Genomic DNA, 16142 nt, shown 5'->3' on the forward strand with positions numbered 1-16142 from the left:
AGCCAAGGCAGACGTGAACCGTTCTGTCAGAGCGTTGTCATTTGTGCCAGTTTTACACCATGGAGAGGAGTAACGTGTGAATGACGCCAAACCCTGCTGGCCTCATTTCGCTTGCCCTTTATTGAAACCTCCAGGCCTTGCACCCTGGGCACGGAGCAACAAGGGTGCAACTGCTTGTGTGTGCAACCAGGGCTTGGACAAGGCATCCTCCGCAGTGGTCAGCCCTTGACATTGCGGAAAGTCCGCAGCAAAGGAGCCGGCTGGCCTGGCAATGGCAGCTTCAGCAAAGGGGTCAAGATATACGGGTATGGGCTGAGTCCCAAAAACAGATCTGCAAGGACAAAGCGCTGGGCTTGGGAAAAGGTTTTCTCTGCTGCTGCTCCTCCTGCTGCTCCTGATGCCCTTGGGGATGGAGAAAACAAGGGACTTTGCTCTCTAGGGACCTGTCAATCAGAATCTGCCACCACCGTTTAATTTGCTGAATTTATGCCTGCCAGGAGCGCCGGCCTGGCTGCCCGTTCCTGAGCAGGCAGTGCCATCCCGTGGGATGAGCTGCGCACAGCAGCCGAGTCTCACAGCCGCACCGTGCGGAAGCCAGAGCAGCCGCACAGCTCCCGCAGGAGACGCAGCCGTGGGACCCTCACCTAGTGTCCCACTGGTGCACAGGGGTGGCCAGGGACCACCTCCAGTCTGCCAGACTCCTCGATACCTGCTTCCTCTTGTCCCCCCTCTCCTTCCAGCTGGGGACACGACGACGTAACTCACCTGGACATGGGGCTTCGGCTTTCTCCCATTGGGGACAGGCTCCAGCCAGCCCAGGGGCATGATTTTAGGAGAGGAGGGCAAACACAAAGCTCTTACCCTCAGCTTGGTGTGGCCGTGAGGTTCGAGGCAGCATGTCCCAGCAAGAAGCTGGCAACCAGCAACCCTCCCCACCTCTTGTCCCTTAAATTTTGCAGCTCCTCTGGTCTCCAGCTGGTGCCAGGCCAGGGATCATCCAGGAGTGTTTAGGAGGGGAAATATTTCATGCGTGCAGAGAAAAGAGCAATCCTACGGAGCAATTCCCAGGTCAGGGAGCCCCACAGCTGCCCCACATCTCCTCCTGCCCCTGCTGCTCCCCCCTGAGGACGTGGCGTTGCTCATGGGCCCTTTTGGATAATGAGCAGCACAGGGAGGGTCCCTTCCCAGCCCCAGCCTCTTCCCAGCCCCTCCTGCAGAGGCCACAGCAAAGCCCAGCCCTGACCTTGGGAATCAGCTGCGACCTTGGGAAGTGCCTCATCCAGAGGGACAGGCTGCGAACAGGGAAGAGGAGAGAAAGAAAGACCTTGGCCTGCTGCAGTGGGAGCTTTCTGGAGCAAGGCTGAGAGTGCGCATCCTTCCTGGCTGCCTCGGGGTGCCTGACGCCCGATGGGGGACATACGCAGCACGGCTTTGCCAGAAGGGACAAAAGCGCCCGGCTGACTCCTCCAAAGACAGAAGAGAGCAGATGGCGCTGAAATCTGCTCAAGAGGAGAGGAAGGAATAGCCCCGAGGCTCCGCACTCCCTGTACCCCAAGAGGCACATTTGTCCCCATCCAAGCGTGTCGGCCAACCCCGTCTCTGACTTACTGAGGGGCAGGGAAGGGAATGGCAACTGTGGGCACACTGAGCTGCTGTGTGTCCCTTGCCCCTGCTCTCTTTTGCGGGGACTTTCCTGAGAGCCCCTGGGAAGGGAACAGCATGTTATGCATAGGTAGCATCTGCATTCAACTCCTTACTGCCTTGGTAACTAGGTCTTGCGCGACTAGGGTTCGACTCTGTTTCCTAGCAGAAATCACTTGAGCTCTCTTTCTGCCTCCTGATGTCCTGCTTAGACCTCTTTGCCTGTCTGGCATAAGCAGTAAACTTTCCAGAGGACGGACCAGCCAGGCAGGAACATTTGCAAGAGCGTGGTTAGCCCCAGAAGATTCTGATTTTTCACGGAGGTTACTGTAACACTGCTGATTTCGAAGGAAGTAGCTGTGGGAGCTTCTGTGCTGGACAAGGACCCTTGTAAAAAAGCCCACGTTACCTTCAGCTCTGCTCACACACACCAGGATCCTTTTCAGGCCAGCGCTGAATATAACTTGGGCTCTAGAGGGCACAGAGCGAGGCTGCCACAGCTGAAAGGCAAACTGCTAACTCAGTGGCGAGAAGGCATGGTGTGTCCCACACCCTACGTCACCCGGGGCCCCATCCTTTTCTCCGCCATTGGTCTGGCTGGGTCCGCGCAGTGTTTCCCAGATGCAGCAGCCATGACCTGCATCTGCTTCTGTTGGCACAGTCCCCCATCACCATGATATCTTGTATCTAAAACACATTTCTCCTCCAGTGAGGCAGGGAAATGCTGTCCCTCCCTGCATGTCACGGAAGTGCCAGGCTCCCCACTGGGAAGGCTTACTGGGGTGGCCTGGAGGAGAGACGCAGAGCGGGGATTTGCAGCTCAGCCTGTGGACTCCCAGGCTCATACCCCAGCCACTGCACCAGCATTCTTCTCCTTCTGCAGGCTCAGAGCCAGCAGGGACGCTGCCGGCGCCAGCTGCTCTAATTGAGCTTCGTAGAATAAACTTGTGGAATTAGCCTGTTGGCTGCTGGGACAAAATCCAGCGCTGAGTGCAGATCAAAGGAGGCAATCTTGCTGACATTTTGCAGGGAGACAGCCGGACCCAGGCTCCTTCTACAGCTCTGGAAAGGACAGTGTTCAGCAGCCGAGGACAAGGACAGAGCATGATACACGCTGCCTCTTCGATGATACCTGTGGTCCAGGTCCTGATGGTCAAAGCTGCAGAAGCCTCGGGAGAGATCTGACACTGGTGATAAAAACAGTCAAAGCCAGCCAAGGGACAGCACAAATTCAGAGAATGACAGTTTTTGCATGCATCATAACTTTGTGGCTTTTCCTGGTAGCATAGAAGGAGCAAACAACGCAAGGCCAGGCTTTGAGCCCAGCCTACAGAAGCAACATGATTTAAGAAGGGGAAGCCTGCCCTTGCCAGGTTTCTGGCTGTCCTTGAGGGTGAGATGGTCCGGCCCAGCCACCACGGGTAGAGCTCAGCACGGCAGGAGGAGGAAGAGGGAGAAAGCCTCGCAGTGAAAGCACTATCTGCTACCCAGAACCATAAACGCAGCACATTCCTTGCGTGGACCTTACTGTACGGACATGGCCGGTCTGAACACACACAGCAAATCTGCCAGGTGCCACCTGCTCCCAGCCCCGCTAGATCACACAGGCAGCAAATTAAGAATCAGATTCACAGCACGTGCACGGTAAAGTTGCTTTATGGCTGTTTTCCCAGAGTTCCTGAAAATCTGATCAAACATTTCCCCAAAAAAGCTGGTGAGCAACCAGCCTCCAGGGTACCAGGAGAGGGATGAAGGTGCTGGAAAGGAGGCCACGCGTTGCAGAGAAGCATCTGGCCTGGGAGAAGAGCAGACTGAGATGGCAGATAAAAGTGCGACAGGAAAGATGGAATGCCAACAGGAAGGCCAGGGAAGGATGGAGGGCTTCCCAGCCTGTGAACACCAGCCTGTGGCAGGAGCCAGTTCATATACGGCCAAGACTGGTTGCAAAAAGGGAGCCCAGGAGCCAGCAGTGAGTTTCGCTGCTTTGAAGATGATGACAATGACTTTGGAAGAAGAGTCTCACTGAATATGTGTGTGAACGTCAGGCTTCTCTGCAGGGAGAAGGCGTTAAGGCTGAAGACTATTTCCCTTGGTTTCTGGGTTTGTCAAGAAGCGCAGGGCAGTGGAGACTAAGCATATGGCACAGGCATACGGTGTGTTTGATGTTTAGTGAGGAAAAAGAACCCAACTGGCTATTTTTGATGCATTTGTTCTAAGAATGAGAAAAAGAAACTACTGGAAAATAGTGTTTTAATGTGAACATTAGTCTTCCAATCCTCAGCTGCCTCTTTGAGTGGAAGTAGTCACACAAGCTAGAAAGCAACCCTTGTCTTAAGGCTTTCCAAGGCATCTTCAGTCAAGGCAGAGGTGATCTGGGTGATCTGATGATCTTTCTAGGAAAGGACCCTGATGAGTGGGGAGCTTGGACTTGCCTTCCTCCATTTAAACCTGGCAAACCCTTGGTGACACTGCCTGAGCCACACACTGTGCACACTCAACACAGAGCAACTCAACAACAACTCAGCTGTTGACAGCTCTCCAACAAGCCCTGAGCCGCGGTGGGGGCTGATGGTGGTGAAGGTTTTGGACTGGAACAGCCACGGTGCTGGAACGAGCCCCTCTTTTACAGATCTGCTAACACCAGCACAGAGGCCAAAAACGGAGAAGTGGAAGACAAGAACAGAAAACCAGATGGGAGTAATTTATCCTGGCTGTTCTCATGAGCATCTTCCAGGGAAGAGTGATTACCCTTATTAACTGATTAAGTGATTAATTAAACTGATGAACTGAAATTACGGATCAAGGATCGAATGATTGCAAGTAAGTGTATTTTGAGTACTTTTCCAGGAAACAAAGTATCTCACCTGCCTTTAACGAAAGCTGGAGGCTGTTTGCGGCAGCGGGTGTGCGGCGTCAGCATGAGAGGAGGAGAGGCGCAGGCTACTGCAGGGACCCAGCCGCAGCAGGGCACAGGAGGCAGGAGGTGCAGTGCCTGGTGCGAAGCGGAAAGCGAGACAGACTCTCTGCCTCCCCTCTCCTGGTAAATTTCACCTAAACGTGGCAGCAAATCTCACCCGCTTCAAGACTGGATTTTTTTCTTAGAATCTTTCCTCCCTGGAAGGTTACGTCCATGCCCAGAGGAGCATTTACCCTGCACAGGGAACTCCGTATGCACGCTCTCTCCTCTGACCCATGCCTATACCCAACTCTGTCCCCAGAAAAGATAGTTTGATGGGCTAAGCCCAAACTGCACATGATCTGTCATCTCTGGGAGACAGTGGCAGCATTACATTCTCTTTTAAGTACCTCAGGCAGGCTCAGGTGCGAAGAGGAAGCCATGGAAAGGAAGGGCTTTCAGTTTGTCAGTCTCTGTCATTGCTTCTCTCTATTCATTCCTTAGTCCAGTTTTCTCTTCAGAATTTCTTGCTCTTTTTATCACCATCTCCTAAGCAGTCAGTTCCAACAGCTCGATATCCAAGCAATGGCTCAATGTCCAAGTGGCGAGCAGTGACGAGTGGCGCTCCTCAAGGGTCGGTACCAGAACCAGTACTATTTAACATTTTTGTTGGAGACATGGGTGTTAGGATCGAGTGCACCCTCAGCAAGTTTGTCAACAACACCAAGCTGTGTGGCACAGTCAACATGCTGGAGGGAAGGGATGCCATCCAGAGGGACCTGGACAGGCTTGAGAGGTGGGCCTGTGCAAGGTCCTGCAGATGGGTCGGGGCAATCTCATGCACAAATACAGACTGGGCATAGAATGGATTGAAAGCAACCCTGAGGACAAGGACTTGGAGATGTTGGGGGATGAGAAGCTCAACATGAGCCGTCAATGTGTGCTCACAGCCCAGAAAGCCAACTGCATCCTGGGCTGCATCAAAAGAAGTGTGGCCAGCAGGGTGAGGGAGGTGATTCTCTCCCTCTACTCTGCTCTCATGAGACCCCATCTTGGGTATTGCGTCCAATTCTGGGGTTCCCAACATAAGAAGGACATGGAGCTGTTGGAGTGGGTCCAGAGGAGGGCCACAAAGATGATTATAGGGCTGGAGCATCTCTCCTGTGAGGACAGGCTGAGAGAGTTGGGGTTGTTCAGATTGGAGAAGAGAAGGCTCCGGGGAGATCTTATAGCAGCTTTCCAGTATCTGAAGGGGGCCTACAAGAAATCTGGAGAGGGACTTTTTACAAGGGCATGTAGTGATAGGACAAGGGGTAATGGCTTCAATCTGGAAGAGGGTAGATTTAGATCAGACATCAGGAAGAAATTTTTCACTGTGAGGGTGGTGAGGCACTGGAACAGGTTGCCCAGAGAAGTTGTGGATGCCCCATCCCTGGAGGTGTTCAAGGCCAGGCTGGATGGGGCTTTGAGCAACCTGGTCTAGTGGGAGGCATCCCTGCCCATGGCAGGGGGGTTGGAACTAGATGATCTTTAAGGTCCCTTCCAACCCAAACCATTCTATGATTCCTCTAAGCCCGTTCAGCCCATCATCCTGGCTGGGGAGGGCGAGGGACGGGTGCTGCGGAGGGAGCTGAGATCACACTGAGCCACCGCCAGCGACTGGTGAGGCAGTTCCAGCACTAATGATGTTTGTCTCCAAAAAGGCTGTTTAGGTGAGACAGTTACAAATTGTATTTTATAAACCGTATTTCTATAAGTGGATTTTTTCGCTAGCGGGGAAAAGTGCTTTAATAATCCCACTTCTGATTAATGGCAGGGTGTCTTGGCAAAACAGAGACTGCTGCGGCTTTGGTTCTTTCTCAAGTGGTAAATAAAGGAGAAAATGCACACCTCTCTGCCTGGAAAATATTGATCGAGACTCTTCTTAGGTAGAAGAAACCCAGTAAAATTCTCTGAAGAGTTAGTTTTTAGCCTGCGAGCTGAAGAGATCTGCAAACTGGATCCTGTTCTTTTTAGGGTAGAGAAAATTTCAATCACTCTGGCATGTAAACATCTGAGATTTAATGATTTTTTGCCCTCAATCCCTGAGAAGAAATACTATCCCAATTACAGAGACAGGGATCTCAGGCACATACTGCATTAAATGACTGGTCCATGGTCTCCTAGAGAGGCTGTAGGGCTGAATCCGAACTTACAGCCCTGGGTGGAACTTAGACCTCCAGCAGGTCAAGGAAAGCCAGCGGGGACAATGCAAGCCCTTGAACACCACATTGTGAACACAGCAAGGGCAACTGCAATTACCATTCTTCGCACATCTTTACCTCTGAAAGTTGAGTGTTTCATAACAACCTCTAAAACATGAAATCGGCTGAATGATCATACAACCTGAAAAGTCCCTGCTTTTCTATACAACCATTGTATGGTTTGGAATACGTTTTTATTTCAATAGGCTGCGTGTGTGAGAAAATTAACAGGCACGGGATTAAGTGTTTCCTGCCATGACATGTAGCTTTACAGGGCTTAACAGGGCTTGTCCAGAGCCCTGTAAATCTGTTCTCTATCAAAGTCATAAATCTCTTAACTTCTATCTCCATTTTTATCTGTGAAAACAGAAATTTACCTATGAGACTTTACAGTAACTCCACCTCATGTCTGTAAAACAACCTGGCACAAACACACGGGCATCTGCACACTAGTAGTCTTCATCTGACTACTAGCTAAGTCTAAATTAAGTCTTCATTCGACTAAGCTGAGGATCAGTAGTCTTCCAGTACACGATTATAGGCCAGGTTAATTTGAATTCAAGTTCTACCAAAGAAAAAAGAAAATAAAAATGTATTCTTGAGATTGGGTAGTCCATTGTGTGGTTCTGAAGCCCAAGTTATTTTCATCAGAGTAGAGGAAAGACAGGAGGAATGTTGTGAGACGACCTCTCCCATCCCACTGCTATCAGGCAAGTCAATTACAACAAGCCCATTCCCAACAGGCATTTGCCTACCACAGGCTTAAGTACTTCTGCTATGAGAAGTTCCACGTTTCCAGGGAGTTTAATCCTCATTACCACTGGAGATGTTTCTGACACCTCGCCGCTGTTTGTGTGAGCTGCCGCGCTTTCCGCAGCCGCAGGAAACAACGTTTTCTTCCTCTTTGTGACAGACGGCTACAAACCGAACGGTTTTGTCATGTGTCACCCCCGGCTTTTCTATTTAAAAGCCGAACCCAAGCTTTTTAATCAACATGGCAAATTTACTATCATTAACGTCACTCTCTTCCCACTCCTACACGCTCTTGTTATTAAGCGGTAATTAAGTGGGAGGCAAGCTTTCGGCAAATGACACCGTCACGACGGAAGGCACAAGCAAGGCGGGGGAGCGGCCCACTCAGCCCGGACACAGGCCACACGGGAGGCCGCACCGTGGCGGGCCCCCGCCGCCCACCCCGCCGGGCCGCGGCCCCGCAGCAGCGGACACAGGCGGATCCAACGCCCTCGGCCACGAAAGGAAACCCCGGCTGCCTCCGGGATGCCGCGGCCAGAGGACGAGCCACGGACATAACGTCCTGCCCCGTCCCACCCCGTCCGCTCCCCGCCTCCCGGCGGGACACTGGCGGACCGTGCCACAGGGGGCGCTCGCGTCCACCGCGACCTTTCTAGCTCGGCCCGCCTGCCTCTCTATGGCCAGGACGTACCGCGTACACGGGAAGGCGGGGCGCTTTACGGCAGCCGCGCTCCGCAACTTTGCTTTTTTTTTTTTTTTTTTTTTTTAAAAATTTTACGACACTGGCCGTCGCGCGGCGCTGACGCGGAAAGGGCGGGCCGGGCCTGCGCGTGGTCTCTTCCCTCGCCCGCCGCCGCCGTCGCCGCCGCCGCATCCGCCGCCATCGGGGCCGTGACGGGGCCGCCCAGGTGAGGGGGGTGTCGGGTCTGCCCCGGGGCCGGCCCCCTGTCCCGCCGGCGCCGGGACTCCCGGCCCCGCCCCGGCGCTGCCGCCGGTTCCGGTGGGGGCCGGGTCTCCGCCCCTCCCGGCGGCCACCGGGACCCTCCCTCTCCCCTGCGCCCCCTCACCTCACCCCAGACGCTCCCCTCCGTGCGGACCCGGCTGGCGGAGGCGGCCTCCCCGCTCTCCCTTCACTCTGTCGCTGCGCCTTGGCCTATGCCGGGGTCAGGGCCGCGGGCCCCGGTGCCCCAGCCCCCGGCGGGGCTCACCGTGCGGCACCTGAGGGTTTGAGTGTTTTATTTTATTTTTCTCCCTTCTAGAAGTTTAAAAAATGGCGAAGTTTGTGACACCCGTGATCCAGGACAACCCTTCCGGCTGGGGCCCCTGTGCCGTGCCCGAGCAGTTCAGGGACATGCCCTACCAGCCCTTCAGTAAAGGAGACCGCCTGGGAAAGGTACCTCAGTTGTGCCATGGTGCATTGGGCCGCTGCTGAACGAGCCCTGTGTTCCTTCTGGCATCCCACCTCTGCACGCTGCAGCCCGTTTTCGCTTCTTACTACCGTGGCTGGTCTTCTGACACCCAGTGCTAACACTTAACACAGTTGTGAACAATTCTAAGGGCTGGCAAGCGCAGGTGGGGGTTGAAAGGATTAGTTCTGGAGCATACAGCAGTGTTTGCTTCTGCTGCTTGGGGTCCTGCATATAAAGTCAGAGGTGGGGCGAACCATCAGGTTGATACTCGCTTATTTTGACTGTTTATGCTTGTCTTTAGGTGGCTGACTGGACGGGAGCCACGTATCAGGATAAAAGATATACAAGTACGTGTTGTCTGGTGGCTGTTCCGGTGGCTTACTTCGTACAGAGTTTTCTTCAATCATCATTCCTGCTTTCATGTCTCACACCCATTCTGGTGGTTACTTGCGCACCTCAGCAAGAGAGAGCTCCTTAAATTAGGAAGCGTGCCTCACCCCTGGGAGAGCTCCATGGGGCTCTCCCTGTCCTTAGGGCTTACTCCTGACTTTTGTACTGCCTCATGACTGGGCCTTCTCAAGGTGGCTTGGAGGGGGAAACAAAAAGCTGGTGTAAGAAGGCCGGAGTCCCACTTTATGCATCAGACTTATGTGAAGGCAGTTAGAGGGAATCGTGGGGGAGAAAGGGGCAAAATGTTAGGGTTTTTTTGGTAGAAGCTTGGTGTCAAGATGCTTTGTTTTATTTCCAGACAAGTACTCATCGCAGTTTGGTGGTGGAAGTCAATATGCGTATTTCCATGAGGAGGATGAGACTAGCTTCCAGCTGGTGGATACAGCGCGAACACAGAAAACGGCGTACCAGAGGAATCGTATGCGATTTGCACAGGTAATGTGTCTTCAGAAACAGGCTCAGAGTAAAGCTTCAGCAGCACAGAATTATTTTGCAACTAAAGCGTTCTTTTTTTTTTTTTTCTTTCCTTCATTTCTGCAGAGGAACCTTCGGAGAGACAAGGACCGTCGGAACATGCTGCAGTTCAGCATGCAGACGCTGCCAAAGAGTGCCAAGCAGAAGGAGAGGTGAGGCTACAGATAGGAGCCTACTGTACTTGGGTTGCAGTGTGCGAACATACTGTTGATAAATTTGTTAAGTTACTGTAACAGAACCCACTAGAGTGAACAGTCAGCAAAGAAGAATTTCAGGTTATTTCAGGTCTGGTGACATCAGCAGAACATAGGTAGTCATAAGCATGGGTTTCAAACAGCTATCTAAGAATTTAGAAGCATTTTTGACTCACATTTAGAAAGTAAGCATGATGTATTAAAGCAGAGCATACCCCTTCTGAAAACCTCATTGCAGTCTTTAGAAATTAAAATACTTAAAGAGCTGCTCAGAGTAAAGAATGGAGCTTTGAATGCCTCAGGCATCTTGATCAACAGACAGCTCAGCAAATGTCTCAGTGGCTTGGTGCCTAAAAGCCTTGCTCCTCTGGTTGTAATTTGGAAGCGTTGGAATGGTTGTAGCATGTAGGAGTCGAGAACTTCTCTTCATGGGTTTTCTCCTGTTTGTCATTTTAGAGATCGTTTGCGCCTACAAAAGAAGTTTCAGAAGCAGTTTGGAGTGAGGCAGAAATGGGACCAAAAATCACAGGTAAACTAACAAGCTTTCTGCCCCCTGCCATGGTTTGGTTTCTCTGGCTGCGCTCACAGGGCAGCTCCTCTTGCGCAAGTCCTGATGTGCTGTGTCTTTGTTTCTCTCTCTGGCCATCCCACCTCTGGCTGCGCAGCAGAAGCCTCGTGACTCCTCTGTTGAAGTTCGCAGTGACTGGGAGGTGAAAGAAGAGATGGATTTCCCTCGGCTGATGAAGATGCGCTACCTGGAGGTGTCGGAGCCGCAGGACATGTGAGTTCCTAAAGCACCTGTACACTTGCTTCCTGAACTGACTGGATTTTTGGAAAGCGGGAGGGTAAGGGTCTCTTGGGCTGGTCTCAGTGTTCTCATTGAGGTACCCAAAGCAGGGGGAGGTAATGGAGAACACCCAACTGCCCCCTTAGTCCTGTGCCGTCCATGGGTGGTGGTATCTGTAGTGGGAGTACCAAGATGGTTCTCTTACCTCTGCAGAGAGTGCTGTGGAGCCCTAGAATACTATGACAAAGCCTTCGACCGCATTACAACAAGGAATGAGAAGCTGCTGAGGAGCATTAAGCGCATCTTCCATACCGTCACTACTACTGATGACCCAGTTATCCGAAAGGTATGTTTGCTGGTTTGTAAAACCCAGTAGTGTGTTTCTCGGTGCATGCTGTTGTTAGAGATGTGCTGCCACCATCAGATCAAAGTTAAGGACAGAAAAATTCAGGTCCCTAAGCTTGCAAAGGAAAAGAAGTATTAGCTGGTGTCGTTATTTTTCTTCGGTTCAAGGCAGAGCTAGATTCCTGCAAAACTAGGAATCCTGGCCAAGGAAAAGCTGTAATTCTGCAAAGGCAAGCTGACCAGTACTTGAGCTGTGTTGGGAAAGAAACTTTCATGTCAGAGACCTGGTTCTTGAGGTTTCTGCTTTTGGAGATGAGGAGGGCTTGGTGATTTCTCTCTCTGATCCCATCAGCAATAAGGAGCCATGCCTTTTCCCAACAGAATTCACATTTTGTAATAGTTTTCTTACTTCTTCCTTGTTTGGGTGAGGGTGGGCCTGGATTGCTGGGTAGGTCTAGCAGTCAGTGATGTACCTACCTGTCTACCTTCCTTGGCATGGGAGAACGAAATTCGTGATTGGGTTTGCTAAAGCTTCTGCTCTTGGCTGGGGAACCGAAGGGGTGTTGATTCTCGTTGCTGCTGAAACAGTTTTCTCCTCCTCTTGTATCCGTAGCTGGCAAAGACCCAAGGGAATGTGTTTGCCACAGATGCCATCCTGGCCACACTGATGAGCTGCACTCGCTCTGTCTATTCCTGGGACATCATTGTCCAGAGAGTTGGATCCAAACTTTTCTTTGACAAGAGAGACAATTCCGATTTTGGTGAGTAAAAGGACTGAAAGAAATTGCTGTTGTGGTAGCTAGAAAGTCTAGTTTTCTTTATGGCTTTTTTTGAGTTTATTCTGTCTTCTTGTCCAGTCTGAGACACCTGGGACAAGCTAATTACTGTGCTAGCTGTGGGGGTAACTTCAATATTGATCTGCTTCAATGTGGGGTGAGAGACTCATTGAATCTGATGTAGTTACTCCCCTGAGTATAACCACTTCTGTCTGGTTTTCTTCCTAGACCTCCTGACAGTGAGTGAAACAGCCAACGAACCACCACAGGAAGAGGGCAACTCCTTTAATTCTCCACGCAACCTTGCCATGGAAGCTACCTACATCAATCATAACTTCTCCCAGCAGTGTCTGAGGATGGTAAGGTTGAGCAGTGCGTGGTAGTAGGGTCTGTGTTTCAGAGAGTCTCAGGAAGAGACTTCGTTAAGGCTGCTTTAATACAGCACAAGCATTTTAGTTGACAGAGGTACGTCACGCTGATGCTCTTTCAGTTTTAAAAGAGGTGCAATTACTTCTGGTGAGCAGTGTGACTTTGTTGTAGAAAGATTTTCACCTTTATTCCACAAAGAAGAAATCCCGCTCCCACCGGTGAAGCAGGCAGGCTTCTGAGTACACTTAGTGAAGCTGAAGTGCCAGTAGAAGTACTGCTTACAATGAAGTGACTAATGTGAAGATGAGGCTTCTCAATCAGCTGTCTTAATATTTCAGCGTTTTTGGCTACTCTTACTATAAGAGAATTTATACTCTCCCAGTAGGGGAGAGCTCCCTCAGGTGTCTTTTTTTTCCTAACATGCCCTTCTGTTTTCTTCTGCAGGGAAAGGAGAAATACAAGTTTCCCAACCCAAACCCCTTTGTGGAGGATGACATGGATAAAAATGAAGTAGCCTCTGTTGCATACAGGTATGTTGATCTCTGATACCCAGGTTTGGCAAGGGGGTAGGATGTCAGTGCGATACAGAGGCAGAATGAGTGAGGAGTGTTACTGATAGAAGCTTTTACAATGAGAGGGATTCCTGGATGTCCTCACAGTGAACGGATAGAGGAGGAAAGGGTTTTGTTGAGTGCCTGTGTGAATCTGGAAGAGAAACAAGGGTCAGAAATAACCAGCTGGATTGTTTGTTGGCAGATACCGAAGGTGGAAGCTGGGAGATGATATAGATCTCATTGTCCGCTGTGAACATGATGGAGTGATGACAGGAGCAAATGGAGAAGTGTCTTTCATCAACATCAAAACACTGAACGAGTGGGATTCCAGGGTGAGGAAGAACGAGATCCCAAAGCTAGCTCTAACTGCTTCACTGCTGCCTGACACGCCAGGTACAGCAGGCAAGATGGGACAAACATCTGGCGGTGTCCCCTGGGTGGTTATGTTCCACCAAAGGCCCATAACTTTGGTGGACAAGTAGTGCTGATGCGATCCTCCCCCAGATGCAAGGTAGCTGGTTTGAACCCTTTTGTCCCCAGGTGTTTGGCACAGTAGCCAATCTGTTCTCATGCTTCCTTTATGAACACTTGCCTTGCAAACTTCCCTTCCTAACCAGTGCCACAAATACTGGCCAGTCTCTGCTATTTGCTTTTCTTCCTTCCCAGTGCAAGTGCTTTCCCTGTCAGTTGCAGTTAGCATTCCTTCCTATGGTATCGTAAGGTAGATAGAAGAAATTTCCCTACACGATGTCGAGATGACTGAAGAGATGACTGCTGCTGGCGTGTTAGGTTGACCCTAGTTTTGATTCTCCTCTCAGTATTGCAACGGAGTTGACTGGCGCCAGAAGCTTGACTCTCAGAGAGGAGCTGTGATTGCCACAGAGCTGAAAAACAACAGCTACAAATTAGCCCGCTGGACATGTTGCGCGCTGCTGGCTGGATCAGAGTATCTTAAACTCGGGTAAGATGAGCTTTTCATGCCAAACATCTTCCAGGTGCGTTTTCCATGATTTTACCCAGGTATGTCAAAGTGAACAATTCGTACAATGAATAATCAAAAAATCACCCCATATATTGAGTGGCGAAGAGGGGAAAGCTTGCGGTGAGCGCACCAGCCTCAGTCTAAGCTGCTTCCCCTCAGCATCCGGCTGATGTGTCCCCTGCTGTGACTGACCTTGTGAGACCTCACGCATGTGATGGGCAGGTGGCCTCCGTGGCTTTTGGCCTGTTTGCTGAGATTGCCAACAAGGGAAATAAATGCAGTGGCTGTGCTGCCTGTCAGGATTTTGATTGAGATCCTCAGTGCCCTGTTACTGGGAAATGGGGTTGAGGAGAGGTATTGCTACAGTGCTTTTTGAACTGTTGGCTTAAAATCGGCTGAGCCTGTGCTGTAGATAATGAACAAGAGATGTTTGCTAACTGGGTTCTGCTGGTTCTGCAATCCTAGATTCTGTCCTCAGTTATGAGACATGCATCTGTTAAGTCCAAACTCCTTACTAATCATGCTGTTGCTTAATTTTTTCCTGCAGGACTAATTCTTCACTCTCTTTTATTACGATTCCATCTGATCTGGGGTAGTGATATGTTACTGATTGACACCTCATAGCCAGGAGATCCTCTTAGCTATCAGTGGAGGAGTATTGGGATTTTTCAGCCCAGGAAACAAAACCAAACTGATGACAGTGCTTTTCTTGGTGGTGTTCTTCTGCTGGTTGGGCTTTATCTCCTGATGCCCCTCTGGTTTCTTCTTGGCCCCCCTAGGTACGTATCCCGTTACCACGTGAAGGACTCTGCCCGCCACGTGATCCTGGGCACGCAGCAGTTCAAGCCGAATGAGTTTGCCAGCCAGATCAACCTGAGCATAGAGAACGCCTGGGGCATCCTGCGGTGCGTCATCGACATCTGCATGAAGCTGGATGAGGGGAAGTACCTCATCCTCAAGGACCCCAACAAGCAGGTGATCCGGATCTACAGCTTGCCCGACGGCACCTTCAGCTCTGATGAAGATGAGGAGGATGAGGAGGAAGAAGAGGAAGAGGAAGGTTTGTAGCATACTTGGTGATCTATGCTTTGAAGTGATCTGCTGGTTGGGATGAGAAGTGGTGACCTATGGTACAGACCAGATCTAAAGTGTGAGATGTGACTAGTGCAGTGACGAGAGAGGAGCGAGGCTGGAGAATGTGTGGTCCCAAGGATGGGACTTGGCGTCGGAAAAGGTGAGAATGGTGCTGGGAAGTGTCTCAGTTGACACTGAGAGTGACTCAGTTGGAAGCAAAAATAGCGGAGAGTTGGGAATGCAGATGTTGTGCCTCTGTCCTCCTGAGCAAGGACTGATTTCAGCAGGGTTGGGGGAGAGGGCCCGGGTCCAAAGCACACAGTTGGAAAGCAGGGCTTGTCCAAGGAGCCCTTTGTTCAACAGCAGCAGGATCTTGGGATGGTGGGTAGTGGTTTCTGTTGGTGCTGGGATGGTTTTGTGCTGCAGGTTTAGAAATGGGAACAACTGTAAGATGACACATTTAAAGTCCGTGGTGACCTGGCCTGGCTGAGGTGACTCCGTGGAGGGTTTCGTAAAGCCCACGCTGCTGTTGAGCGATGGCTGGGGGGTCGCTCTGGGGAACCAGTGCTGCCCCAGTGGCAGCTGCTGCTCCGAGTCCTGGCGCGTGACCTGCGCCTGCTCTGCCTGGGACGGGGAGCGCGTCACCTGGGACGCGCGATTCTGTGACACGAAAAATATCTTCCAGCTTTTTGTTTGGTGTTTTCTTGGGCTGTAACCTCGGCCTCGCCGCTCTGGTTTTTATTATGGAAGTTTTAGGTCGCTGTGTAATTTGCTCAGGAATGTGAATTATGTAATTCCAGCTGCCTGGGCGGGTTGGGGGGACGGTGGGGGCCAACAGCCCTGACCTCTGGGCCTTGTGTTTCCTCCTCTCTGCGGCGTTACCTATGACACAGTGGGTTTTGGGGTTTTTTTTGGGGGCGGGGGGGGGTGTTTTTCTTTTCCCGGAAACATTCACATCATTCCCATTTCTCTTCTCTTCCAGAGGAGGAGAGCTGAGCCCCGTGGAGCGGCACCTACCCCTCTGACCGGCGGGGGGGGACGGGGGCGGTGGTGGTGCCTCTGGGACGGGCCTTGCTACGGCTACGTCGCATTGGTGGGGGGAGAAAGCGGAATAAAGTGACTTGTTCAGTGACGCTGCGTGCTGTGTGCCTGTTGCGGGGGGGAGGGCGTGCTGGAGCCGCTGTGAGATAATTCA

The 16142-nt window shown here is 51.4% G+C and overlaps 1 protein-coding gene across 2 annotated transcripts; it reads left to right on the forward strand.

The window, feature by feature from the left end:
- The first annotated feature begins 8231 nt into the window (after nt 1-8231).
- On the forward strand, nt 8232-16079 carry EIF3D (eukaryotic translation initiation factor 3 subunit D). Of its 2 annotated transcripts, none has more exons than XM_074579970.1 (15): nt 8232-8441; nt 8793-8926; nt 9244-9289; nt 9691-9827; nt 9933-10018; nt 10517-10589; nt 10726-10841; nt 11061-11193; nt 11806-11953; nt 12197-12327; nt 12782-12867; nt 13094-13223; nt 13710-13852; nt 14653-14933; nt 15930-16079. In XM_074579970.1, exons 2-15 carry the CDS (start codon nt 8804-8806, stop codon nt 15941-15943), a joined length of 1647 nt encoding a protein of 548 aa, XP_074436071.1. In that variant the 5' UTR covers nt 8232-8441; nt 8793-8803; the 3' UTR covers nt 15944-16079. The 2 variants fall into 2 exon arrangements, with proteins under 2 accessions (XP_074436071.1, XP_074436080.1); XM_074579979.1 differs by having other exon boundaries at nt 8305-8441; nt 10729-10841.
- The last annotated feature ends 63 nt before the right edge of the window (nt 16080-16142 follow it).

Source organism: Larus michahellis, chromosome 1 (genome assembly GCF_964199755.1).
Source record: "Larus michahellis chromosome 1, bLarMic1.1, whole genome shotgun sequence".
NCBI classification, from domain to species: Eukaryota; Metazoa; Chordata; class Aves; order Charadriiformes; family Laridae; genus Larus; species Larus michahellis.